Raw genomic sequence first — 27,904 nt, 5'->3', positions numbered from 1 at the left:
GGGAGGGTCATCTATGTATGGCATGCCCTGTTCAAACGGGCGCTTAATATTCGAACAATAGAATTGAATTTTCGAGCCCCTGATTGACTAAGCAATCGGAAAATTGAGTTTAGAGTACCAGTCTAAACTTTTGAGCCCCATTTTGGCGTTCCGGGGTGTCGTTAATGCTGGGAAATCATTCCACCAGACTTCTCCGCCAGAGGTATGACTGCTTCAGTGGGCAATGAAATTTGGTGAGCTGCAAAAATATGAATGTAGGTTAGGATGATTTTTGGTTTGAGCACATACGCAGGAAAACGAAGCATTTTGAAGCAGAAATTCTTACTCCACTCGCAAAGGTTTAGCAGATCAGGGCATCGTTCAGCTAACAGGCCCCGTTCAAATGCAAACATTATCCTTCCCGGTCCCAATTCATTTTAACTAGTCTCAAATTACGTGCAATAATCATCTTCCTCGTGAAACAAACTGGCTAGCTTTGGCCGTAATAAACTTTTCGTCGCGATACTGAATAACTGCGAATGAGGTGCGTGCGATTTTATTCGTGGAAATTAAAACAAAATGGGTTTATACTTGAAATCGAAAAGATTCAGCGTCATGTGTGACGTGCCGTTTGGTGACTAGTTGAAGGAATATCACAACTTTAATTCAGTTTTCAGTCAAGGACGACGCGTTATCATGACAACTTTCAAACGACATTTAAAAGATTGCACCCTTTCGTTGCCAACCAGGAACAAAAATGACGGTGTAATGGTGGGGTTCAACAAGCGAGCCAACAAATAAAGGACACACTACATGGACGCCTTTCACTACTTCGTTAAATGACTCTCACGTTTGCAAAAGCAAAAGGATGATTAGATGGCTGGTATTAAAGAGGTCCCGGATTACTATCAAAAATGCTCTAGAATATAAAAAATAGTTAAAAGGCAACACAGAAGTGATGTATCAGACTGTTACAGTCACACTAGTTCCCCTTGCACCGATATCAACTCATGACCTAAACCCCTCGGCCATTCAAAGCCATCTTTGACAATTGGTCATCCGATCCGCACACAGTGGCTATGTGTGAGAGTTCTTGCAAGCACACAATCTCAAGCTTGCAAACTGAACTTCACCAAGCATTATGGGCGTGTACAGCGAAACGCCACACTTTTGGTAGGACAAGTAAGTGTTTTGAGTTTGTTTATATATCTGCCTACCGCGGTGCTCTCCATGGAAGCTGTTTTCGTAGCAGCAGTTTTTGTAGGATTCTGAAAGCTCAGTAAATTCCTGGTTCCGAACACGCCAGGTCAAGCATGGGTCTCCAGGATGGTGCAAATAAAAATGGCAGATTACTAGGTTATCCATCTGGTGCCTAACTTTCAAAAGCGTAGTGGCACGGATGTGAAATTCACCTATAAGTTGAGCTCTAGGTTTAGAAGTTATGCAATATTCATCTGATGCCATATCCCGCATGATAGAAGGAACCAAACGACTGATCTTACGTGGTGAGGAAAAAAAACAAGGTGTAGAGTCACAAGTCGCAATCCCACTGTGACATGTGTGTGAGGGCTTTTGAGTAAATGGACAAATCAAATCTAGACGAAAGGAGGTTCATATTTGGCATGTATGTATCTGGATACCCTCAATAGGGGTTTGTTCCTTCTTGTGTCTTGACTAGTTAACTTGCTTGGCGTACTCAAGAGACGTTCGGATGTAGGCTGCGTACAGTGATCGAAGGTCCAGGTATAATTGTGGCAAATAATCCCAAGAATGACAAATGACAACTTGATAGATTTTTGTGATGTAGTGAAAAGTAATTGCTCGAAAAGAGCCAGATACCTGAGTTCGTTTTGAACCCAGGTTCGTAATATTTCTGGTATATTGTAAACCTGCATGAGCATAACTTTTTCGTCATTCAGAGGAACGTACCAGTCTTCTAATTACTGTTTTCTGGCGTCCAGTCCATTTGAAGTGCACTAGCATTTGAAACCAAAGGTCTCTGATCGCCTGCAAAGGCAACTGTGGACTTCGAAGAGTTTCAGGAAGGTCAATGCCGTAGATTTGAAGTGGGAGTGAGTCCAGAAAGCAGCCTTGAAGAACTCCAAGAGTTACCGACAGAGATGATATGGAGGAAGAGTAGCTAGGCTCTATTTTCACTCGGAAGATTCTACTTGAAGGAAAGACTTGATATTGAGTAGAATTCCCCTCGAGATTTTGGAGCCGTTGCGCACTTAGGGAAAATGTTCATTGTAACGTATAACCCTGGCTGGCAGTACGACGCCCACAGGTCTAAGCTAAACATTATCATCGTCCATATGACCACTAGCACCCGTGTTAATACGGTTTGTAAAACATTAATGAGCTTGATGCAGAAGAATGTAATGAGAAATGGATGACCTGATGCAGCTCTAAAAATTGCGTCAGCGCATGTTCCACGACTTATGGGATCAAACATGTAATCAAAAACGTACTTTGGGGCTCTGATTTTTTTCTTAAGTAGCGATGCAACTGTAAAGGATTTTGTTTAAGATATTTGGACTCCAATGGTAAAATAAACCTAAGGAAGATTTAATTGCTGCTCAAAGGTTGTAGAACACAACAGTAAAAAGCGGTAATTTTACGCCCACGCTTGGGGAAAGAAGCAGTGGACCCAACAGCAAGAAGCCTGAAATAAACTTTAGTAGTAAGTGGCGCTAGATGCCAGAAACTATGCATTCGGTTGCTTACACTAAGGGGAGCTTTGGTATCCCTTTAAAGTTGTTAAATTGTCACCACCAATATCACTAACGAAATGGCGCACTTCGGCACAAATATTTAAGCATTCCAGCATCCATTATTTGCTTTTCAGAAACGAAGCATACCAAATAATGGTAAATACCACCACCAGTGAAGAAACATCAGTCGGGACACTCGCTTCGGGGACAAATTTACCAAAAATTGAGCGCTAAAGAGAAGAAAAGGACGGTTCCGCGCAAAGATGACAGGCGAACTCGTGAAGCGTTCCATATGTCTTATGCCCATCAGACTCTACTAGTGACATCCCATTCCCATATCTACCCAAGCCTCAGTCTTCGGCAGAGCTGATTTGAACACCCGCTATTCATTCTGCCTGGTCACTGGTTCACATCCACATGGAACTCCAGTTTAATCTAAATCCTCTGTGATTCCACATTGTCTTGACTCTACCTGTGGTGGCTTCTTTGGCTAAACCAGATGGCGCTGCCCACAGGAGCGTGCAGCCCCCGTCCGATCACCGCAACCTTGACATCTGTTACGGTTACAGAAACCAAAGTATGTCAGTGCAATATTGCAATATTGCCATTATATGATGGCTTGCCACTGTTGCACTCGGTCTGATGGCACACTCGCAATTACTTTCTTCCGACTCTCGACTTCACCTCTTTACCGCTTTGGCCCCCACTTGCTACTGCAATTGTAATACGAACAAGTTACCCACCTGGCCCAAACCACCTCCGGGATGATTTTGCTCCAATTTGCTCCAACTCTCCGTCGGGTCCAACTACCTCAGTGTTCAATTGTAATTTCAGTTTGCCCCACCCAACGACTTTACCTACCGTGCTCGAGCATTGAACGAACTTTTGGCCCTATGCACTGACACTGTCTCCTTCCTTAAATCTGACATCCCTCCAACACCGACACCAGGAGTCTACCCATTTTCAATGTAAACCATACATCTGAGAATCAACTTGTTATTTATCTCTACTGCGAATTTCTCCATCTCACTGTGTCCACTGGCCAGCAACCCCAAATTTCACTAATAGTCAACAGCAATTTCCTGTTTGGATTCAAATTGACCGGCTTCATTACTGAAACAGCCGTACCTCCCGCACCATTGTTCCACAATGTGTATTTAACCATCATGTGCTGCACACGCCCTCTTGGTTCTTCAAATTCGAGAGAGCTGATCCATGCTTTGGCGAAGACCTCGGTCGTGTGTATCAATCTGTGAATCCCTGAAAATCCAGGTCCACTCAAGTCCAAGCTCAGTTCACCCTCAGTGGAATCATCCAACAGCGTAATATGTATTACCGTGTGCCTAAAGATCCCATTCCTGAAATAGCGGCCAATTAGCGTGACATTTAATTGGACCCTCACGATACCAATGTGTATCTGAATTAGGTACCACCATCATTGTACGCTATAGTCTATAGTAACACAAATGACTGTAACAACTGCTAAGTAGGGAATCTCTCGATGACTCTACCCCGCCTTGACTGTTGTGACTACCCATAAACTGATGGAGCATTGTTTAAATAGCAATTTTCGGAACGTCAACCCACCCGCGTACAGTCATTCCGTGCTTCCAGTTCAGGTGTTTCACTCGCCTGACTTGCCAGCAAAGCAGATAAGGTATCGGGAATTCGACCATGCTATTCTGGTATCTCTTTTGTGGATATACTAGCTTGTGTCAAGTCTTCACGACTGTCTTGACGGATTAACGAATCGGATAGCAGCCACTCACTTGTTTCCACCCTTCTAATTTTGCCTTACACTGTTAAATCCACGGTCGCAACCTCGGCCCCGTTCACCCTTCGGGGGAAGTGGTCATTCCTAGCGCCATGGCACCTTTGAACATTGTACACGCATGTGCTACCAAACAAGATTCTTCCGAACTAATTACGCTTCCCCTCGGACATTGTCGGAAAGCACAGAGGCAGAATTGTTAAGGGGACTAAAGTAAAATGTCCTCCTTGCATCATCAGCCAACCGATGATTTCCGACAAGACTTCTGGACTAAATACTCTTGTTGACACTGAAGATGACATCAGAAGTAGTTTTATATCCAACTCCAAACCTTCCACTTTTGATCTAACTACCGCCGATGGCTCCTCTATCAAAATAATGAACAGCGCATTTTACGTGCTAATCTCTTGTTTTCATCACTGCTGAAGTACACAATCCTATAACTTATGATAAGTTCTCACATGTTTCAACATATAGTCTGATTTGAGACAGCGTCTCATCGGCGTCCACAGGCTACTGTCCGTTACAGCGTAGCACTTGTGAACTGCTATTTTTCATGCTCAATATTATCTTTTTTCGACTGTCAGTATCGGCCACATTACTGTACAAAATTTTGTTTCATTGAAATGCAATCATAACCGCCTGCTACTTGGGTCCAAAATGACTTTGGGACTTTTGCTGAGTGACTGTTGTTGTGGCTGTCGGTTGTTTATAATTGGCTGCTACTAATTCAACGTGAACAAGAATTTTAGCTTCAAACACTGGACTCATCTATTCACACCTGCAGATTATTATTGCAATCACCTGAGGTGTGGAATACCAGGAAGATAGAACTCTCTTACTTTTTGGTGTGGTGGTTCAACGTTATCACTGAACTACGGAATTTGCTATTGTAACTGTGCGTCAGGATTAACTTGGATTTTCTCCTCGTGACATTTTAGCTGACCTACATTGGTCATCTGCTCTTTTTACTACAGATTCCGTGGTGCCGTTAACCACTACAACAGCAAAATATATCGATTTCCCGTCAATGTATCCGCTAACATTATCTAAGGGTGCCGAAATACATTCATACGTAATGTTTACTCAGTTTCCGGATTTAACGAAACCCAAAACATTCACTGTTTCACCCTATTCATATTCTTTGAGCCCCTGCTTTTACACCAACACGATGTTCAATCCCTGAAAGCTTACAGTTTGCAAGGGACAATTTTAATCATATGACTCATATTGACATTCTCTGCGCTTATCCTCACATCCTTATACATTCCGATGACCTTCATAAAAGTGCTAGTACCACACCGCTTGGGTGACTTGAATTTGTACGTAAGCAGCACGAATAGTTCAAGGCTTAACTGATAAGGTTATGAGCGGTATTTCTTTTGTTTCTGTGTATCTGGATTACAGCCTGGTTGCTAGTCCTACACACGCACGAAATTAAAACAATTGCTCACTGTGTTTAATCGGTTAACCAAATATGGCGTCATCAATAACGCTGCAAAATGTATTCTTACATCAAATTTAATCACGTTTCTTGGATATGCCATTGACTCAAATGACATCTCCCTGGTCATTGACAAACTTGACGCCACTCGCCACTTGCCTGATCCTACATCTGTTAGGTAAGTTCACCACTTTCTGGGGATGATAAATTTTCTCCGCCTTTTTATTTTAAGCGCTGTAAAGCGTTTGGCACCTTTTGCTAACCTGGAGGTTGTTAATCCTCCCGCTCAAAATGTACGTTGTTGACGCTCTTTGGGAAGCTTCTGTACGAGTTAACCATCATTGGCTGATGCTTAAAAATTATTTCACTAACACCTGACGCACACGTTTCTTTTTTGATGTATCTAAGTTAGCTATAGACGCAGTTCTGCAACAGTCTTTCCAAGGCGAGCTTCAATCACTTAGGTTCGTTTTCAGAAAGCTCTCATCTACACAATCCCCTTACCAAATTTTCGACTGAAAGTTGTTTGTGATTTGCACTTCCATTCAACGTTTTTGCCATTTTGTGAAGGTTAACAATTTTAGGTTTTTACCGACGATAAATATTTACCGTTCGCCCTGCAGGCCAAATCCCTCCACAAACTCCAAAAACTTGACCATATATCTCAATTGACAAACGACATTTACCGTTCGGCAGGACGACCCAGCGTAACCAGTGACACCATCTCTCGTCCAGTAGTTTGCTTACTCTACTGAACACTTATGACTGAACTGAAGCGTATCGCCCAGCTGAAAAACGGCGAACCTATCATACCGCTATCACTTGAAACATCGTCTTTACTGCATGCAAGACTCATGCTCCTACTAATCGCGCCAGGTACCATCGACTTCTCTGCACCCATTCCAAGAACTGTCGCTCCATGCGAAGTGCGCTGCTTTGGTTTTCAAGCTTTGCATATCGTTTCACGGAAAACTCATTTGCCACCTTTCGTACGGCCGGATATAAAACAAGGATGTACGTACACTAGCAAACACTAGTCTTGTATGTCAGTGCTCAAAGTTTATTGTCCAAGTTCACTCATCTTCCCCGCCCCAGACTGTCACGGGTTCATGGGTTATTACACAGGGTCGAGGCATTCGCCCAAGTTCCCCGTGTCGCTTTTGTTGTTGTCATTCAGCTGCTGCCTGAAATGCACAAACAAAAAAGGGCGTAGCGTTCTCAGCGCGGGAAAGCAAGCTTGCAAGAGCATGGATATGCATTGAAGGCTCACAGGGTACAGGGTACTGCATGTAGCATGAACAGGGTGTTTCATGCACTTACTACCCGAAATTAGAAAACTTTTGCCTGATCGGAGTGTGCGCTCTGAGTTTGAAAGGCTTCTTACCACTTCCCGGTTATGTATTGACTGAGTCAACGTGGAAAGCCCGTTGGCTAAACCTTGTTCAAATTGGGCGAATGTAAATATTAGGTATCCTCTCAGCTGACGGTATTCCAGGGAAAAGAGGTCCAGCACGGCGAAAGATTTTTTACAGTTCGAGTGTTTTAGGCCGGCAATCATTTTCGTGGCAGCCTATTGGACACGCTCAATGAAGATTACGTCCTTCTTGCGCCCTGAGTGGACAATTTGGCTGACATTTTAAAGAAGCGGTCTGACGTAGGCCCTATACAGCATTTGGAGGTCCACGGGAGCAATACGGGGGAGGTGCGCCAAATTATCCGTAGGAGAGTGAATGCCTTTTGAGCCGGTTTCTAATGTCGCAGTGAGAATGACATGTTTGAAGAAAGCCAAATATCCAAATCCTTTTTCGCATCTATCCTTGTGATGTCTTCTCGCCCAGTCTCACCACGTGTGACAAGGGCGTTCATTGAGTTTCCTCCGAATGACATATGGAAGCATTTTTCGCCATTCAAAGAAAAGTATTCGTCTGTGGCGTTCTGTACCTTTATTTTAATTCCATTATAACACCACGTATTTCATCAATTGCATAATCGTTTTTTGTTTGAATACGAAAAAGCTACAAAAACGCGCACTTGTACATTTTCATTAAAATACAAGCGTGGTCACGTGCTTCGACTGTCTCTTCTGATTTCGCTCACGCTTGCGGCGGTCATTCGCGAGTCTCATGTACTAACTCTGGTACCAAAACATTTCAGACATCTTCGGGATCTATTATATGTGGGAACTGTTCAGAAGAAGACCTCTGGACCAACATGATTGGATTATTGTTTATTCGTTGGCCTGGGCCAACGACGAACTATTTTAAAGAGAACAATTGTTAGTGAGTCTGTTCCATCTGATCTCTCTATTATTGTATACCCAACCTAGCGTCATTATTTTTACTTCTTTCCCACACACCCTTGGTAGACTAACTTATTGGGTAGCCAGACCACTACGCGTCCAACAACCACTGCTTTGCGGCGTCTGCATACATTCGGAGGGCACTAAAACTGAACCTCAGTATTTCAAATAGTATGCAAGAAGTGGACATGGACTTGAAAGAATGTCTGGAACGTCGTTGATCGCAGGACAAAACCTCGAGAAAATTTAATGAAACAAGGGCCGGAGAAAATTGATCGAGGCTACTTCCACTCGGACTGTTCTGTTTGATGGGAACGCCTCAGTTCGACGCAAAACTTCCCCTTGGATCCCGTATGACTCGAATTTGTGAAGCAGCGGGACGTGTGGGAATTGATCAAATGCTTTTCATAGGTCTAAAAATATCGCAGCCGATATTAGTCACTCGTTGTAAGCTTGTATTAAGTAGTTCATAAATACAAGCATGTTCGTCACGCAAGAATGATGTTGGAGGAATCCTTGTTGAACTGGGGATATCAAGTTGTTGGCAGTGAGGTGATATAAGAGGCCCGTTTCAGAATGCCTTTCATCATTTTGCACGGTACGCTGACAGGCATGTAGCTGTCGAGCGATACTCAGTCACCAGTTTTGTAGATTGGTGTGGCAGCCGTTTCCTCCCAGGCCTCGGGGAAGTTACTTTCGTCGAATGGCTGACAAAACATTCGGTCGAAATTCTTTGTCAGTGTAAACGGCCGTTCACTAGAAGCACACCCAAATTGTTTCTACCGAAACTATATGGTTTTTGAAGTTGTGATTTCCATGGAGAGTTGGACTAATCAATTTTCACCTTTCGGTGACGTCATGGTCATAGCATTTTGTTTGAATGGGCTAAATTTCAAAGTCGCAGGCCATCACCGATGCGCATTTTGTTACTGGTTTACGCGTGAAAACCGAAATTTAGCATATATTTGGTTTTCTTCGGTGTTCATTGAGAATAAAATGACAGCCCAGCAAAATCGATCACTGATGTTTTTTGCTTTACAAATTTAACAAACGGGATGATTTTGTTTAGTGAACTTTGTCACGATACATTTCCTCATGGAACTCAGCTTCCAATAATTACAACATGGTTAGACAAAAGTCGCAGGCCATCACCGATGCGCATTTTGTTACTGGTTTACGCGTGAAAACCGAAATTTAGCATATATTTGGTTTTCTTCGGTGTTCATTGAGAATAAAATGACAGCCCAGCAAAATCGATCACTGATGTTTTTTGCTTTACAAATTTAACAAACGGGATGATTTTGTTTAGTGAACTTTGTCACGATACATTCATGGATGGAACTCAGCTTCCAATAACTACAACATGGTTAGACAGCATCCTGTGCTGTGCAGTGGCGATGCGGGGACCATTTCGCATATACGCAAAGGGTCATGAGACAGCTGCAGGTGAATTGCCAGCAAAATATTATCATTCCTAGTAGGAGTATGGCGCTCTATAGGTGGTGGCCGGCATAAAGTGGTCACCACGATAACGGCAGCAAGGATGATTTTGTTTAGTGAACTTTGTCACGATACATTTCCTCATGGAACTCAGCTTCCAATAACTACAACATGGTTAGACAGCATCCTGTGCTGTGCAGTGGCGATGCGGGGACCATTTCGCTTATATGCAAATGGTCATGAGACAGCTGCGGGTGAATTGCCAGCAAAATATTATCATTCCTAGTAGGAGTATGGCGCTCTATAGGTGGTGGCCGGCATAAAGTGGTCACCACGATACAGCAAGCAATTGCCACTCACCTCGACTACTTATCGTAACTGCTCGATACTCGTCTATGTCCGTCGCTGATTACAGGGACTCACCTATGCACGAAAGCCTACTCCCATGGTCGACGACGGCCCTTCATACTCACAAATCTACGCGATGCTGATTATCTTTGCTATCTTTGGTGAACAGCGGGGCAGTATCCAGCGAGCCGGTAAAATAAAGCCCCAACTATGCGCGATAGCCTAATCCGACGGCCTGGTATACTCATTGCTGTACTCGGTGTATATCTTTGGTGAACAGCGGGGCAGTATCCACGCGAGCCGGTAAAATAAAGCCCCAGCTATGCGCGATCGCCTAATCCGACGGCCTGGTGTACTCATTGCTGTACTCGGTGTGGCCCTACTTGGCGACTTATCGTACCTGCTAGATGCGTGTCCATGTGCGGCGTTGATTAACGGGTAACCTCATCATCATAATCATTATCATTGACGGCATGAAATCGTGTTTAGCACGAATGCTTCACTGCAGTACATATTTGTGCGAGGGCTGCAATACTGCCGGGGCGCCCGCAATTAAGCGGGGGGACGAATAAGATCATCAACCAAAGCATTGGTCTCAAAAGCCTAACCGCAAGGCGGCGGTGTTTGGCGGGAAATGAAAATGTATTACCATTTCTGCGAAATGAGTTCCACATGTTCCGACCCACAACCTGCAGGACCAGGAGACCGTGTTTGTCAGGCTTCCAAAAATTGGCCAACGTGGTACGAGTGACTCTGTGAGTGTCATAGGGACACGCCCCAATGTAACTCACTGGATTTCTGAGATTCGCGAACCGTCACACCACGGTAAGGTCCAGTCACTCCGTGACAGAACCGGTATCTTAATCCATCCTAATCTCTCATGCTCATAACTGCACGCGTCGTTGCTTATCTATGCTGCTCATCATAAACATCGGGTCAGTATTCATGCGAACCCTTGAATACGAGGCCTAACCTGTGCACACATACCTGATCTAATAGCGAAAGACGCGTCTCATACTCATAACTATACCCAAGATTTTCTACATTGGCTACTTTTCAAAACTGCTAGGCCATAGCCTATATGCGACGCTGATTATTAGGCCTCAACAATGCGTCATATCCTAATCTGACGGCCAAAGACGGCCGGTCACACTCGTAATTGTAGACGATATCGCCCATCCTGGCTACTTATTGTAATGGGTAGGCCTGTTTCTATATACAACGCTGGTTATAGGGCCTCAACTATGCCCAGTAGCCCAATCCGATGGCCAAGGACGGCCCGTCATACTCATAACTGTACTCGATGTCACCTGCTGAGGCTACTTTTGGTAACTGCCGGGGAAGTGCACACAACCGTAGCCGACTATAATGCCCCAAACATACATAATTGACTAATCCAACGTTCATCTGCGGTCCTTTATATCCATACGTCATTCGCCTGTCAATCCCATGGCTAAAGAATACACAACCGCCTTTACCAAATCGTTTTTCTATTTATCAGTTGCATCGGTACAAACAATATGCGGTGAATCCAGTTCTCCGCTTTTTAATCGACATGGTATCTGAAAAAATGTGATCATTACGACTTGGAAGCACCTTTCGCGATAACATTTAAAACACCTGATTGAACAAAGTTGTAGTATCTCCCAAGCACTTAATAAATTTCTTCGTCCGAAGTCCCAGTCGGTGTCCGCGCTGAACCTGGAGTCTCACTTCTTTAAAGGTGAACTCACTACTTGCTAAATCAGTCCAATCGGCGGTGACGAGGGTACCATGTGTATATCAATGAGTTGATGGCGGGAATCAACGAACATATGCATTATTGGACACAAGTTAAAGTAAAATGGGAGTGTGCTCTCGTCACTCGTACGATCAAGTAGTGTGGAGTTGAGCCTTAGGGTCCAAGGGCCACAGGCTGCACCACCACACCTCTCTGCATGCTTACGCCGGTTTTCTCTAGATCTCTTGTGCTTTTTAATAGCATATATTAGCAAAATACGAACGTGCTTGACCACCAGTCTGCTGCGTACGAATCTACACCTATCGCAAGTCATTTATACACTTGTTTTCACCACCTTAGTTTGTTAAGCGTGAGGTTTTTCTCTCTGATAATGCACTCTACCCAACCGCGCGTCTCCCAAATTTCACCAACAAAATTGATGTCATCCAATTTCCAAACTGACACTTCGGCATTGCTTGCTTTGAACGTCCTGTTGGTGTGTTATCCACTCCAACTGGCTTGCAATCTACGCCCACAACAGTCTCCAACAGGACGGGAAAAATTTCTGCGATCTTACACAAGCTTAGTTTTCCCTCTGAAATTTTCCTCGTTCAACCAAACATATCCCACCTCTAACAGAACTGCACAGCCCAGCTCAATCACCCCAAAATGTTGACCGTTACGAAGCTGTGCAGAAACCAAAGTATTTCATTGCAGTGATGGCATGGCACTGCTACACCTAGTTTGGTAGCACCTGCACAGACACCCCATTCTTCCCTCGACTGTATCCCATCGCCTACTTGTTGCATTACCTGCAACCACAAACAAACTCGCGCATCAATCTGACTGTGACCTTATAATCATGGCTGATTCTACACCACAGATCAGCTGGGAGCTAACATCATTATGGGAACATAAACATTTGTGGGTAAAAATTGCTTCTATGCATAGGATAACTTTGGCCAGTTCATCCAATGACACCTGGGACTTTTTGTCCCCTCCGGAGATGAGACTGATGTCTGCATACTCCAGGTTGACAAGATTACTGCTACCGGATATCTGAAAACCGGATTTAAGAGACATTTCAGCGTTCAAATTTATTCTTTTGTCGGTCACAAAATTAAATAGGAATACGGAGAAGGTGCCTTCTGAAGCTTTCGGAGCCCTTTGTATCATGCCGTTACATGTCCACCTCATAGAAACCTTCGGCCTACGACAACGCACGAGAATGCCGGGCTAAAATCTCCCACTTCACTGCATGACTCTTAACCAAATATACCTCGTCCGCGGGTTTAACTTCATAATTCTTCTTTCTCAATGAAGAAAGGGAAAACTAAAATGGAAGCAACTTTCATCGGACGCCTGTGATTCCGGCCCGACCTTGACCTGGTTGTGGCACGTATTCCAAATAATCTCCGTGTAAATCAGTAAAGTCTTTGATAGAAAAGTGAAAGATGCCAACAGAGACTCACCAAATAGGTGCGATATGACGCCTCAGAAGCAACTGGTTTGCAAAGCTCAACCCTTTCCTTCAGGCTGTAACAACTTCATTTCGATGTCAACTCATCCTACAGGCACGCAACACAACCAGATAGCGCTGGTCTCACATTTGTGTAAGCTCTGAGGTACCTTAGTTGAGCGCAACCTAGCCAATGCACGTATCTCATTGTCACACGCCAAATCCAGTTTGCATTGACCGTATACCTATTGCCTGTGCCTGAATATCGATAATTGTTTTGCAATAGGTCAGTGTCACCTCACTCAAGTAGTTAGGAATCGTGACAACTTTTGACTGTCCTTTAATTCGGGCAGCATTCATATTCACATCAAAGTGTTTTCTTGCAGTCAATTTTGACACTTCTTCCAATTTTGAGTCTTCAATATAGACACGACTGTCCTATTGCTTCATTTGAATGGCAGCAATGAACCACCGTGAACCCTCGATTAACATAAGAACATCCTGACTACTATGACAACCCTAAACGGCTCATCCTAGATGTTCACGTACGGGGCCGCCCACGAACCCAGGTAGGGCGTCGCGATGACGGTACCGCGACTATCATGCCTAGTCTGATGGTTTACCCGTATTTCACTATATCTCTAATATTTCCAGACAAATAGGGTTACCCACAAACCCGAACTGGTCCGCTTGATTTGTGCAAAGACCTGAAATCAGCGGCCGCCTTAGTATGCCGCCGATCGTTCTGCCCACAAGCCCAATGTATCGCACAAAACGCTTGAAAATTTCTCCCGCCCAATCTCCTTGAACTCAACCGCTTAAATTCACATGTCCCGCCCAATCCTGCCTTCTACTCATTGACATTTTCTTATTATCGCATCACCCCATCTCTATCCCATCCATTAAAACATTGCGTTGCACAAACTATGAACATGTTCTTGGTTCCTCAAACGAACCGTATTATCACTTGTTTAAATTCACATTTTGGGCACTTTTCGTGCTGGTTTCTCACGCTTGACACTTGTCTCCCTGTTTGTCGTGGGTCTAACTGTCGGTCGGTAACTGTCAAGGTTTGTCGTACATTAATTGATTTGTTATCAGTACAGCACATTTCCGTCGGGATCACTTTCGTTTTGAATTCGGATCCATTCTTTGTTGCTCGTTGCTCGACTTATCGGTTTTGTCGCTTACACCCAATAGCTCATCCAGCGGTACTAATGGCGTTTCGGTATATCGGTGAAGAGCACACCCTTCCATGTGCCAGATAAAACGCATGGTGACTGTCAGAACAAACGAAATACTCTGCAGCTGTGACGAATTTCTCGGCTTCGATACTAATGGCGTTTCGGTATATCGGTGAAGATCACACCCTTCCACGTGCCAGATAAAACGCATGGTGACTGTCGGAAAAAACGAAATACTTAGCAGCTGTGACGAATTTCTCGGCTTCGACGGGACGCTTGTCGCGACAACAGAAGAATTTTTTATATCCAGGTCGTGAACGGCCACCCCAATTTTAGTTTGCGCAAACTGAATTGCCGTAAAAATTTTATACGTTCTTTTGAGATCATTCCGAATTCGATACATGAGGAAACACGAAAGTATACCGGATTTCCACAAAACTTCTCATGGTTTTCTTATGGATAATACCCAAAGCCACCGACAGCCATATAAGTGCAAATTCCGCACCCACAGTGAACTTTGAGCCCCTTTAAACAGCTTCTAACAAAACTGCGGTCGCGCGTGGAGATCGTAAGGGCTCCAATAATGACCGTCAAACGCTGAAACATTATGTTAAATTAACCTTCTTTCGAACCACGGTTTTCCAGAGAAATTTTGGGTTTGCTTCTGAGGCTAGGCATGCAAACGACGTCTCTTCAAAACACGCCTTCCATCTGCGTAAAGCGCCAGGCTCACAATCTTCAACCACATCAGGTCGAGTTTTATTTATGGTTTTGCAACTATCAAACCTAAGTAGCCACCTCACACTTCATGTCGCACAGCGCACGAGGCATTTATCTCAGCCCAGTAAGTGCAATAGTGCGTGGGACAGGAAGTCAGCTAGGCTCCATAACGCTCCACGGACAACTACGAAAACCCTGCTGCAGCCACACTGCAGAGGAAAATGTCGCTGGTTGGGAACTCCACTCAGGAATTTTCACTAATTGTCCTCAATAGATAAGTCGTTTTTTGGCTTATTCCACATTTCGCATGCCATTTATCTTTATCAGTTGTCCCTAACTATTTATGGTTTTGCAACTATCAAACCTAAGTAGCCACCTCACACTTCATGTCGCACAGCGCACGAGGCATTTATCTCAGCCCAGTAAGTGCAATAGTGCGTGGGACAGGAAGTCAGCTAGGCTCCATAACGCTCCACGGACAACTACGAAAACCCTGCTGCAGCCACACTGCAGAGGAAAATGTCGCTGGTTGGGAACTCCACTCAGGAATTTTCACTAATTGTCCTCAATAGATAAGTCGTTTTTTGGCTTATTCCACATTTCGCATGCCATTTATCTTTATCAGTGTGTCCCTAACTGCTGTAATTACCATCCATTAAAACATTGGTAGCTTGCGAAATTCTGCTAACAAATCCATTACGTTGCATCTGGAGCGCTAAAAACGGCACAGACAAACAATATTGCGAGACGGGGAATGCCATGCCAGGAGATGGGAGCAGATGAGGCCAAAAATAGCCGCCGGTGTTTGTAGCTACCAAGATCTTCCAAGCGCGTTGCAAGCACAGTCGACCCTACATGTCGTGCAGTTCCAGTGGTTCTGGAGTGAAGTTGAATTATCCAGTGAAGGTTGACCGATTCCCCGAAATTCACCAAGTGTCTAAAAGACAAAGATGGATGTAATGGCACTGTGGCAATGTATGCTGTTTGGGATCGATTATTTGTAGTCTAGATGAAACGAGAGTTTTTCAGCTGTCTTATCAGAATCCCCTTGGTCTTGGCAGCTCATGAATTTGGGCGACTTAGGCAAGATCGTGGGAATAAAGGAAAGTAACAATACGTCAACGAGCTCGGTGGATAAACGAGGCTCAAACCTCTATGACCGTGAAAAGCCCAAATGTAGCGCAAAAGCCTGATGACCATAGTCTGTCGGGTGCCCCGGAAGGTTAGATCTGCATGTACTTTTAATTATAACCGAATAGTGAAGAGCGTGGTAGGATCTGGGTGCAAACGTTTACTCTGGAACCAATAATCGGTGTTTGAGTACAAAGCCGCCGGTTTGGGAGGGCACCGATGCTTTTAATTTTTGGGTAGATCGGGTCATAACTAGGATTGCATAGCTCTTGTCTTAGTGTGAAACGGTGCATGGGTACTAAGAGGAGAAAGGGTGTGGAATTACGATTATGAGACAGTTTTCGTGGGAGTGCTACGGATATGTTTACACCGCTGGATAGACAAATTATGTAGAGGAAGCAGTGGGTACGGCAAACTTAACCAGTGGTAAGCATCCTAAATAAACGGTATATTAGTGCGAAAAATAAGCAAGGCTTGAGGGCTGGGATAACCAGCGATGCGAAATAATGGTGAAGTGCATTCACGGACTCGGAACCTTGCCACTGGTGGGAAAGTTACTGAAAAGGCTAAGGATGAGGGTGGCAATGTTCGGGCCCCCGGCTTTTAGGATGATAGAAGGGATTTTGCCAGTGTCTGAGAACTTGGGGTCTTCAGATTGGACCAGTGAGGAAAATGAAGCAGGTTAAGTGACCAAGAGTTTGCAGAGAGTGAGGTTTGTATCATCAACAGATGTGGACAATACGCAACCAGGTAGGAAGCAGTGAGTAAAAAGAGTCGAAGCGGAGGGAACATGGTGGTCAGGGGAATGGGGGTTAGGGATTGTACGATATGAACGGCATAAGCAACAGGCTTCACGCAACTTTGAGCCCCTTTAAACAGCTTCTAACAAAACTGCGGTCGCGCGTGGAGATCGTAAGGGCTCCAATAATGACCGTCAAACGCTGAAACATTATGTTAAATTAACCTTCTTTCGAACCACGGTTTTCCAGAGAAATTTTGGGTTTGCTTCTGAGGCTAGGCATGCAAACGACGTCTCTTCAAAACACGCCTTCCATCTGCGTAAAGCGCCAGGCTCACAATCTTCAACCACATCAGGTCGAGTTTTATTTATGGTTTTGCAACTATCAAACCTAAGTAGCCACCTCACACTTCATGTCGCACAGCGCACGAGGCATTTATCTCAGCCCAGTAAGTGCAATAGTGCGTGGGACAGGAAGTCAGCTAGGCTCCATAACGCTCCACGGACAACTACGAAAACCCTGCTGCAGCCACACTGCAGAGGAAAATGTCGCTGGTTGGGAACTCCACTCAGGAATTTTCACTAATTGTCCTCAATAGATAAGTCGTTTTTTGGCTTATTCCACATTTCGCATGCCATTTATCTTTATCAGTGTGTCCCTAACTGCTGTAATTACCATCCATTAAAACATTGGTAGCTTGCGAAATTCTGCTAACAAATCCATTACGTTGCATCTGGAGCGCTAAAAACGGCACAGACAAACAATATTGCGAGACGGGGAATGCCATGCCAGGAGATGGGAGCAGATGAGGCCAAAAATAGCCGCCGGTGTTTGTAGCTACCAAGATCTTCCAAGCGCGTTGCAAGCACAGTCGACCCTACATGTCGTGCAGTTCCAGTGGTTCTGGAGTGAAGTTGAATTATCCAGTGAAGGTTGACCGATTCCCCGAAATTCACCAAGTGTCTAAAAGACAAAGATGGATGTAATGGCACTGTGGCAATGTATGCTGTTTGGGATCGATTATTTGTAGTCTAGATGAAACGAGAGTTTTTCAGCTGTCTTATCAGAATCCCCTTGGTCTTGGCAGCTCATGAATTTGGGCGACTTAGGCAAGATCGTGGGAATAAAGGAAAGTAACAATACGTCAACGAGCTCGGTGGATAAACGAGGCTCAAACCTCTATGACCGTGAAAAGCCCAAATGTAGCGCAAAAGCCTGATGACCATAGTCTGTCGGGTGCCCCGGAAGGTTAGATCTGCATGTACTTTTAATTATAACCGAATAGTGAAGAGCGTGGTAGGATCTGGGTGCAAACGTTTACTCTGGAACCAATAATCGGTGTTTGAGTACAAAGCCGCCGGTTTGGGAGGGCACCGATGCTTTTAATTTTTGGGTAGATCGGGTCATAACTAGGATTGCATAGCTCTTGTCTTAGTGTGAAACGGTGCATGGGTACTAAGAGGAGAAAGGGTGTGGAATTACGATTATGAGACAGTTTTCGTGGGAGTGCTACGGATATGTTTACACCGCTGGATAGACAAATTATGTAGAGGAAGCAGTGGGTCGGCCAAACTTAACCAGTGGTAAGCATCCTAAATAAACGGTATATTAGTGCGAAAAATAAGCAAGGCTTGAGGGCTGGGATAACAGCGATGCGAAAATAATGGTGAAGTGCATTCACGGACTCGGAACCTTGCCACTGGTGGGAAAGTTACTGAAAAGGCTAAGGATGAGGGTGGCAATGTTCGGGCCCCCGGCTTTTAGGATGATAGAAGGGATTTTGCCAGTGTCTGAGAACTTGGGGTCTTCAGATTGGACCAGTGAGGAAAATGAAGCAGGTTAAGTGACCAAGAGTTTGCAGAGAGTGAGGTTTGTATCATCAACAGATGTGGACAATACGCAACCAGGTAGGAAGCAGTGAGTAAAAAGAGTCGAAGCGGAGGGAACATGGTGGTCAGGGGAATGGGGGTTAGGGATTGTACGATATGAACGGCATAAGCAACAGGCTTCACGCTAGCGGCCACGATACTTGAAATTGCGGAGGAATTAGAGACTTAGCGCCTGTGAGTTGCACCATAGCATTTTAGATTGAAAAATTGTACACGGTAGTCGATTTCTTGCACTGTACAAGAGCTAGTTTCCCAATGATAATCTCAGTCGCAAATCTATCACTAAGACTAAGAAAAGGGTGGTCGTGAGACTTCCAGAAGAACACACCATAATTCATCAGGCTGGACGGCAATCAGAAATGTCTGAAGCTCGTGTAGGAGCAACTAGACATACTACTGACAGGGCACTGCCTTAAAAAGTGCTGGCACATTTTGGATGTCACGAGACAGTAGGTACTCATCCCATGTTTTATGGTGCGAAGAGATTGTAAAGGCTTCAAATGCATAGGAAAGGATGAGGGGCTGACGGAGGAAGAGAAGAAGAAGGGTGAGTATTCGCCTAGCTGCAAGTAACAAGACAATGTTAAATACCAGGGACTTTCTGGCCTAATGCTGCGTTGGGACACAGATAACCCCTGGCAACGGTAATATTCGTGGTGCAAGGACCGTGTGTGGGATGCCTTGGTAGCTGAGACCAGCCTTCTACAGCAAGTCAGGCAAGCAGAGGCGAAAACTCATGGAGCATTTTGTTGAAACCAGGAGAGCTCAGGAAGTTTGGGATCACCAATAATTAATTTGTTATGGTAGAGTAGCGCTTGGGTGTGAAAAATAAGTGTGGATAGTTGGTCAATCGAGGTAGTCGATTTTGGAGAAGCCACAGCTGAGACAGCCTGAATGTGATGTAGTTTAGTTAAGTGCGCCCTTGTTGATTAAAAAGACATGAATATCATTAGCGGGACCATGGGAGGTGGGTAGGGTGCTTTGCGTCAATTAACTAACCCCAGGAATGTCAGCATGAAACGGAATAGGGATAAGAGTATCAGTTCCCTAACTAATAGTCGACATGGGACCTGGTAAGAATGAGGTCCTGAGACGTGCCGTGATGTATACGGAGACATCGTATGGGTAGCGGTGCAGCTAGCTGGGCTAAGTAGACAGAGTTGCAGGCTAATAAGATACAGCATCTGGTACATGGACGGTCGATTTTGCTAATGTGTAGATCAGAGATGACTTAGGTAAACGCTCAAGATCAGAAGTGAAAAGCTCAGACCATGAGCAGGAGTTGCAGAGCTTGGAGGTGATAGGCGACTTGTGCGGTGCAATGGCCAAAATATACTGAATTCCCGGTACTACTGTATATTTGGAGGTGTTTTGAAACCCGACTGTCCTGGAACACCTCCCGTGTTGCCGGTCTAACATGAATAGTTGCGAGCAAATAAGAAGCCGGGTCGGTTGACGGACAGCATGCTGTTATGGGAGGTGGGGGTTCCCCGGCTGTTTCGCGCGCAGGCATCATCAGCAATCCAACTGCCGTAGTTGCCGGTGATCGCATGTAAAGTCTGCGACTGAGTGACTACCGCAGACAGAGACAGGAAAAGGGTCCATCTAGAAGCTTTCAGTTTCAAGTTAAGAGATCAAGATGGTGAAATTTCAGAAAGCTTCATCTGCAGTCATATGCGAGCAGCTTTGGAGTTTTTGGGTTTAGGAGAGGGTGGCCTAGATAAAAGACATCGTTTTTGTCTCTGAATCGTATTATTGTCGGGTGATGCATGGACAGTTTCATCTTTCTGATAAGTCAGAATGTGTAAACGACGTCAAGCGTGGTGCATGCTGCAAACTTCGTGTTTTTCGTTTGCTCCAGTGGGATGAGATCGATGACATTTTATGCAAAGTCCTGTTGACGGCACCTGCAAGGCTAACAAATCCCAGAGGGACGCGTGTCAATGAGGATCGACGCTTTTTTATCATTTGTCACATTGCATCATCGTCAGCGATGACATTTTATGCAAAGTCCTGTTGACAGCACCTGAAAGGCTAACAAATCCCAGAGGCATGCATGTCAATGAGGATCGACGCTTTTTTAACAATTGTCACATTACATCATCGTCATCAGGGCCCGAGATTAGCCAGGCATTCGTAAATCCAAGATTTTTCAGTGAAAGGGAGGAGGATGTCAAATTGGCCAGGAAGAGAGATATCGGTTATTATTAATAAACAGTCTGATATGACTTGGAGCGCCCTACTGGACGATTTCAAAGGGTGTCGGGACTGAACGCTGGGATTTAATGCTGCAAAGTGCTCTTTTCGACAGAATGAAAGGTTATCCTGATTATCCTAGACAGATAAAGTGTTGGTACAAGAAGATGGGACTTCTGCGTAATAACCTTGAACAGAATAATTCTTGACAGTTCATCCCAGTAGGAAGCTTCTCGAAAAACAGAACAGAGGATGCGTTGCCTAGAGGACGACAACAGTACGCTGTGTCTGTGGATTGCTGACAACCTGCCTGCTTAAAGGCCTTATGACCATGGTTTGTCAACGGTTTTTTAATTGTACATGCGAACGAACATGTTGTGTATCATCAAAAGCGCTAAAAAACTGCTCAAGATTCGAATGTTAAAGCACATAGTTGCATCTCCTAGCATCCAGCCAGCGTAGCTTTGGGGGAAAACGCACGCACGCTGCATTTTCTAGGCGAACGAGCCTACCATTTGAAGTGGATAATTAACAGGAAGTTTTTTCGTGAAATTCGTGAGCTCGCCGGCGATTGCTCTCTTACGGTTGGGCAATTTAAGAGCGAATCTGTCACCAGACAAACAGATGCTTCCTTATATTTTCGGACTCATTGCAGGTGGCGTGTTTCTATTTCTATTAAGGGGTAACTTTAGAGGAAAAAGCCTCTGTTATACATGCATTTCCACCGTAAAATAACCACCAAGTGCCAAAACTGTTGATAATGTTGCGAAGTTGTTTGGTCTCAGATGCACCCACCCAGGCCGGGCTAAATATCATCGGCACCCTGCCTCATCAGCCAGTAACCGATCGGTGCGTGCTATGTAAGCGCTTGCTGACTACTCGGTCAATAAGGAGGAAGGATCTTCTGCCGGATTCGTTTAATAACAAACACCAACTAAGCAATTGCATAATACCAGACAGAGAATTAAACATCTCATGTGCACACTTTTCAAAAACTGATCATCATCACGCGTCTTACTGAGCTTTCGAGGGTATCCACTGACCATCACGCAATCGTAAACGAATACGGCAACTCAGTTTTACAGGTTCTCCAATAAACCCCACCTTTCATTAAACGCGAGGCGGATTCACGAGAAGACCACATACCACTAGCATGTCTCATTAGTAATATCGCCCGTCACACATTTATTGGTCCGGTTCTGCAACCTTTCGAGTTCGCACCACTTAGGGCATGACCTAATCGTGGTAAAATTAACATGGTAGTCAACAACATGATGTGGGAGGAAGCAAAACTAGGGAGCATGCTTTTTACGTACCAAAATGTATGTTTTGTTAAGTGGAAAATCCGTATCAATTGCGTCTGATATGCACGGCGATTATATCAGTGTATTCGAAAAAAATGTGGAAGCCATTGCTGACGCTGGGCGGTCTCTGGCAATTTCGCTTCAGCCGAGATCAGTAAAACTGCTAATGTGGCTGATTGTGGGATAGAGTAGTTGCGGCTGTTCGCGTCCCAGAGTTATAGTGCACAATGAAACTAGACAGACCTGCCGTTACTGCAGTCGGAAGAAAGTATAGAGTGGGCGTTCCTTGAGTAGGTGCGTCATTGATAATGTATGAATACACGAGCATCGAGTAGCAAACCACTGGGCTTGTGAACAGGATACGCTGAAAGGGCAGCAGAACCAGTCTGGATATTTGAGAAGGCTCAGAGTGTCAGTAAAGACTCACGCTTGCACCTGGTTTCGGGACTTAAGAGAGAAATTGTTGAAGTTATCGGATAACCGACGTTCACTTTTGTGGATAGCAGGAGTTGGAGTGACCAATGAGGGAAACACAAACAATATCATGCCCACGCAGAGTCACATGCAATTTTGTTTATAGCCTAATTACATGCGGAAGGAAACACTAGATCAGACGGTTGGAAGCTAAACGTGGTATGATTGGACCCGTGACCACCGAATATGTGAAGGGGAAAGAATTGTGTGGTCGCTTAAATGGCATTTTTGATAGACACTACTGATACAATAAGTCTGCAAATTTTGTTGTGAAGTGACTTTAAGTTTGACCGTCAGACTTTTTTGCAACTTGGTGCAATATAAACAACGAAATATGACATTTATTTCCCATCTACAAGTCCTTTCAATAACATCAATGCAACTACTAGTAGTTCGGGTGCTCAAGGATGTTGCACGTCTAAGCTTCATTCAGAAGGCAGGATAAAGCCAATGAAATGGCGCAATCCTGAGCTTTATTTGACAGTGTAAAGCATTTGCTTCATGGAAAGTAATGCAAACTTGCCCAACAAGGTACGCAAATTGCACAGAGTTTTCACAGAACGCCCCGATGTCTTTATCGCCACCAAGGACTCAGCTCATCGTTGAACCATTCTTAGAATTTCAACCGCCGACCATCAGGCGCTGACGTAAGTCACAATCTGTCCCACTTATTTTCTCACCAACGGCTTCCTTAATAAATTCGTGAAAATTCGGTCTAAGCGGGGGAGAGTAACTAAAAAAATTAGGGGGAAAATTATCAGTCGAGAGACACATCATCTTTCCCTAACGTGGAAAATAGTAAATTTTCTATTACTGTTGCCTCTTCTGAAGGGAAACCGCTTTGTAGAACGGTGGCAGTGGAATACGGGGATGTCCCTATAATGAATTTTGAAATAATGCAAACAGGACCGGAGAACGAAACATGCGCGTAATCCAGAAGATTTGCGGCAAGAGCAAAAACTCCTGGTAGGTAGAAGCAAGAGGAAACAGAAGGCAAAAGGGAAAGCAAAATGGGGAGAACATAAAAGAACAATTTAATTTGTCGTGCACTGACCGCCTATTTGGAATCCCCCATTCCTCTATCAGATTGTCAACAAAACGCCCCGGAATATAAAGTGGCCGAGTGGGCTTTCTATGGCTCAAGGTGATCCCCGTTCAAGATAGTGGGCTGTTTCTCAGAAGCTGGCGGATTAAAGGTAGGGTACGCGTACTCCCTGTGGTCTTTGTTTTTTGTTTTCTCTGAGAACGGTTACCTGTGACCAATCGGTCTCTGATTAAGGGTGGAAAAATTTTATTTTACTCCTCATGGCCGATCAGGATCACCTAGCCTCGATGACAGCTACTCCATGGGTAATAGCGTTTCTAAAGTCCTCTAAGATACTCTGCAGAATTAACCACCGGGCAAAACGCAAATTTCTGCGCTAATGAAGCATGAAACAACGTGCGCTGCGAAGAGCCATCCGAGTAGGTTATTTTTTCTGCCAGTGCCGAGCACTGAACACTGCGGAGCATGAGAATGCCATTTAAGGGACGCTTCTTTTTCTCACTTATTTTGTTATGTGAGCAAAGTGACCATTAGCCTGCGCCTGTGGTTTACAGGAAGACGCAGGCCCAAGAAGCTATTTCAGTGGTTTTTAATACTGAATGTGAGTAAACAGCTTGCTTATATTGACAAAAATACCGCCAGGCAACAATGGCACACACGGCGTTGTTTGATTCGATCTGCAGTGGTAAGTTACTGTTTCCCCCTAAGTCTCCATGAGAAGTCCAGAAATAATCCTCAGGTCCCCTTCTTAACCTAAAGCAAATAGTGCAACATTTCCTGCACATCAATTTGTGTATCACTTTTTGCCTAATTGTGATTATTTACCTGGAGTCAGCAGCCTTCCTTTTTGGGTGAACCTCTATCCTTCCGATTTAGTCCCCGATTCTGTAGTCTATCTTTAAGCACACGAATAAAATTGATAACCCAATGCGTTCACAACCTCCAACCACATCTACTTGGAGAGAACTGCCTTATCCGATGCAGACACCTTTGTTTGGCGAAAGATCTTTGTTTCACCTGCTTTCTTCCCCTATAATGGGAACCAGGTCAATAGTCTCTGCATCGTAGTAGCGTGAATTAATCAACAACAGCTGTCTTTGTCCCTTTTTGGAGAAAAATGTAAAAGTTGTGAAGAGTTGACGTCCACTGAGCACCCGCTGGCTCCGGATATTTGATATACTACAGCTAGACATGGCGGCGAGCAAAAACATAAGGCGAGCGGTCCAAACTCGATGTGCACTGAGCGTTTCAGTTAACATCGAAAGATGCGGGGGTCACCCGCATCGACCAAAATCGCCACAGAAGCAAAATGTGGAACAATCACGCTATTAGTTAAATTAAAGCATACTTGCTCGTAAGTTGATCTTAGCCAGCACGATGCCTCATGTATCTGCACGGAAGTTGTTCCATTTTAGTCTCATTCTTGGCAGATTTTGCGCCGGAAATGCCCGGATGACCAATGTAGAATAAAACGTTTGCTTGTGCAAATCTCCGGGTGATAATTTCACTCAGCTATATCATCATGAAGCGCACGTATGGATGCCTGATTATTTAGGAGCCACACTGAGTGCGTAGAAGTTCATCGGACTGAACCGACCTGTTTAATGAAGTGTGGTCAGCTGACATTTTGAACAGATTTTTAGGGGATTGAAACTGTCGGCTATCAACACCGCTAGAGAGTCTAACCGAAAACTTTGATCGCCTTCTCTTCTGAGTGCACTGACTGTACATTTGCTTTCCTTTGAAGCCACCAGCGAGAGACTCACCGCTTAAGGAGTTATCTCGCCTGATATTTAGGTCCTCGAAACGTCAATAACGAGGTGTAGTTGACTATACATTTTTTCAGATGCTTTGTGGAGTAAAATCTGAGAATTGGATTGATCAGACATTATGTTTGTACCTATGAGCCCAATAATAAGAAGCAGGCTGGTAATGGTGATAGTATATTTTCAGGCATGGAGCGTTGGCAGGTGGACGACGTACGGATATGATGGACCGCCGTTGATCGTTGGATTAGCCCATCATGTGTCGTTGGAATCTTATAGTCTGCTTCGAGCCAGTGCACGGACCCGGTTGTTACTATGAATGGCCCGACAGGTGACATCGAGTATAGTTATGAGTATAACGAGCCGTCGTTGGCTCTTTGGTTAGGTTATCACGCGCAGTTGTTGCGCTCCTTTTTATTGGCTCGGATGGGTACTGGTCTGGTGTTCACTGTGGGTAGCAGACATAAACAAGTGGACGCAAAGTTATGGGTATGACGGGCCATCTTTGGAGTTAGACTAGGATAGGGCGCATAGCTGAGGCCTAATAATTGGCGTCGCGTGTAGGCACCGGCCGAGCAGTTTCAAGAAGTAGTCAAGGTAGGCGATATCGCGTATATTTACGGGTATGGGGTGTCGTTCCCCATTGGATTAGGTACGTGTGCATATTTCAGGCCTCATATTAATCGGTTCGCACAAATACAGACACGGTGTTTATCATAAGTAGCAAAGATAAGCGACAACGCGTATAGTTGCGAGTACGGCGGATTGGACTGGATAAGCTCACCAGTTATTCAGCGCGGCACATGGACATAGACTTAGCAGGTACGTTAAGTGGCCAGATAAGGCGGCATCGAGTACAGTAACGAGTATGACGAGCTGTCAGACTAGAGTATCACGCATGGTTTAGACCGCATTTTACCGATCTGCATGGATACTGGCCTGGTGTTTACTATAGCTGGCAAAGATAAGCTGTATCACGTATAGATATGGGTATGAAAGACCGTCGTTGGCCATTGCATTATGTTACCGTGCATAGGTAAGTTCTCATAATCAGCACCGCGCATAGACACGGGCCTTGCAATTACAATAGGTATTCGAGATGAGTGACAATTTGCAGAGTTGAGTATAAGGGGCCGTCGTTGGCCATTGGATTAGGCTGCCGTGCATGGGTGAGGCCCGAGAATCAGTGTCGCACACAGACACGGATCCAGTAGCTACAATAAATATTCAAGGTGAGTGAAAACGGCTACCGTTATCATGGCGACCGCTTTATGGCGGTCACCACCTATAGAGCGTCATATTCATAACAGGAACGGGAAAGGGGATCGCCCACAGAGTTGTCCCTCACATCGCCACTGTACGGCTCATGCTGTTGTCTAACAATGTTGTACTTAATGGGAGTTGAGATCCACGGGAAAATGTGTTGTCAACAGGCTTGCCGAACACATTAATCTCGCTTACTATTGTAGTGGTCTGGCTACCCAATAAGTTAGTCTACCAGGGGTGTGTGGTAAAGAAATAAAAATAACTGGTGGTCGTTGGCTTGTTCGCTAGGTTGGGTATACAAAAATAAAGAGGTCAGATGGAACAGACTCACTAACAATTGTTCTCCGTAAAATAGTTCGTCGTTGGCCCAGGCCAACGAATAAACAATAATCCAATCATGTTGGTCCAGAGGTCTTCTTCTGAACAGTTCCCACATATAATAGATCCCGAAGATGTCTGAAATGTTTTGGTACCAGAGTTAGTACATGAGACTCGCGAATGACCGCCGCAAGCGCGAGCGAAATCAGAAGAGACAGTCGAAGCACGTGACCACGCTTGTATTTTAATGAAAATGTACAAGTGCGCGTTTTTGTAGCTTNGTTTATCGTATTCAAACAAAAAACGATTATGCAATTGATGAAATACGTGGTGTTATAATGGAAGTAAAATAAATGTACAAAACGCCACACTGCTCCCTCACTAGAGCGTTGTCAATGAAAGGGGAAAACGCTCGAATCACAAGTTGGTCACTCCAAGTTTCGTAATCAGCCCAGTGCTGAGGGAAACGGACGCGTCGTCCTGAACGACTAGTGGAAGTAGTGAGGCTGGCGGGAGGGATTTCTTGGGTAGGTGTTGTTGGAATAGTAGGATTGCTGAATGTAGTCGTGGGTGCTTCAATGCAGGCAGGTTTCAGACGATCAATGAAGACGGTATCATGCTTTCCGCTTCTCTCCAAAACAAAGTATTTGGAGTGACGTCCGATAAGCTTGAAGGTGCCATCATAACAGGGTTTGAG

General features: G+C 44.7%; 1 protein-coding gene across 1 annotated transcript; it reads left to right on the top strand.

Moving 5' to 3' along the window:
• Positions 1 to 1,058: 1,058 nt before the first annotated feature.
• On the top strand, positions 1,059 to 23,744 carry T265_06696 (hypothetical protein; the record flags this gene model as incomplete). Its single annotated transcript, XM_009172030.1, has 2 exons — positions 1,059 to 1,161; positions 23,644 to 23,744. The coding sequence occupies 2 exons, from the start codon at positions 1,059 to 1,061 to the stop codon at positions 23,742 to 23,744; spliced, it is 204 nt and encodes a 67-aa protein (XP_009170294.1).
• Positions 23,745 to 27,904: the final 4,160 nt, after the last annotated feature.

Source organism: Opisthorchis viverrini, assembly GCF_000715545.1.
Source record: "Opisthorchis viverrini unplaced genomic scaffold opera_v5_143, whole genome shotgun sequence".
NCBI classification, from domain to species: domain Eukaryota; kingdom Metazoa; phylum Platyhelminthes; class Trematoda; order Opisthorchiida; family Opisthorchiidae; genus Opisthorchis; species Opisthorchis viverrini.
Note: the sequence above shows the minus strand (reverse complement) of the source record. Positions and strands in the feature narration are given on the sequence as shown.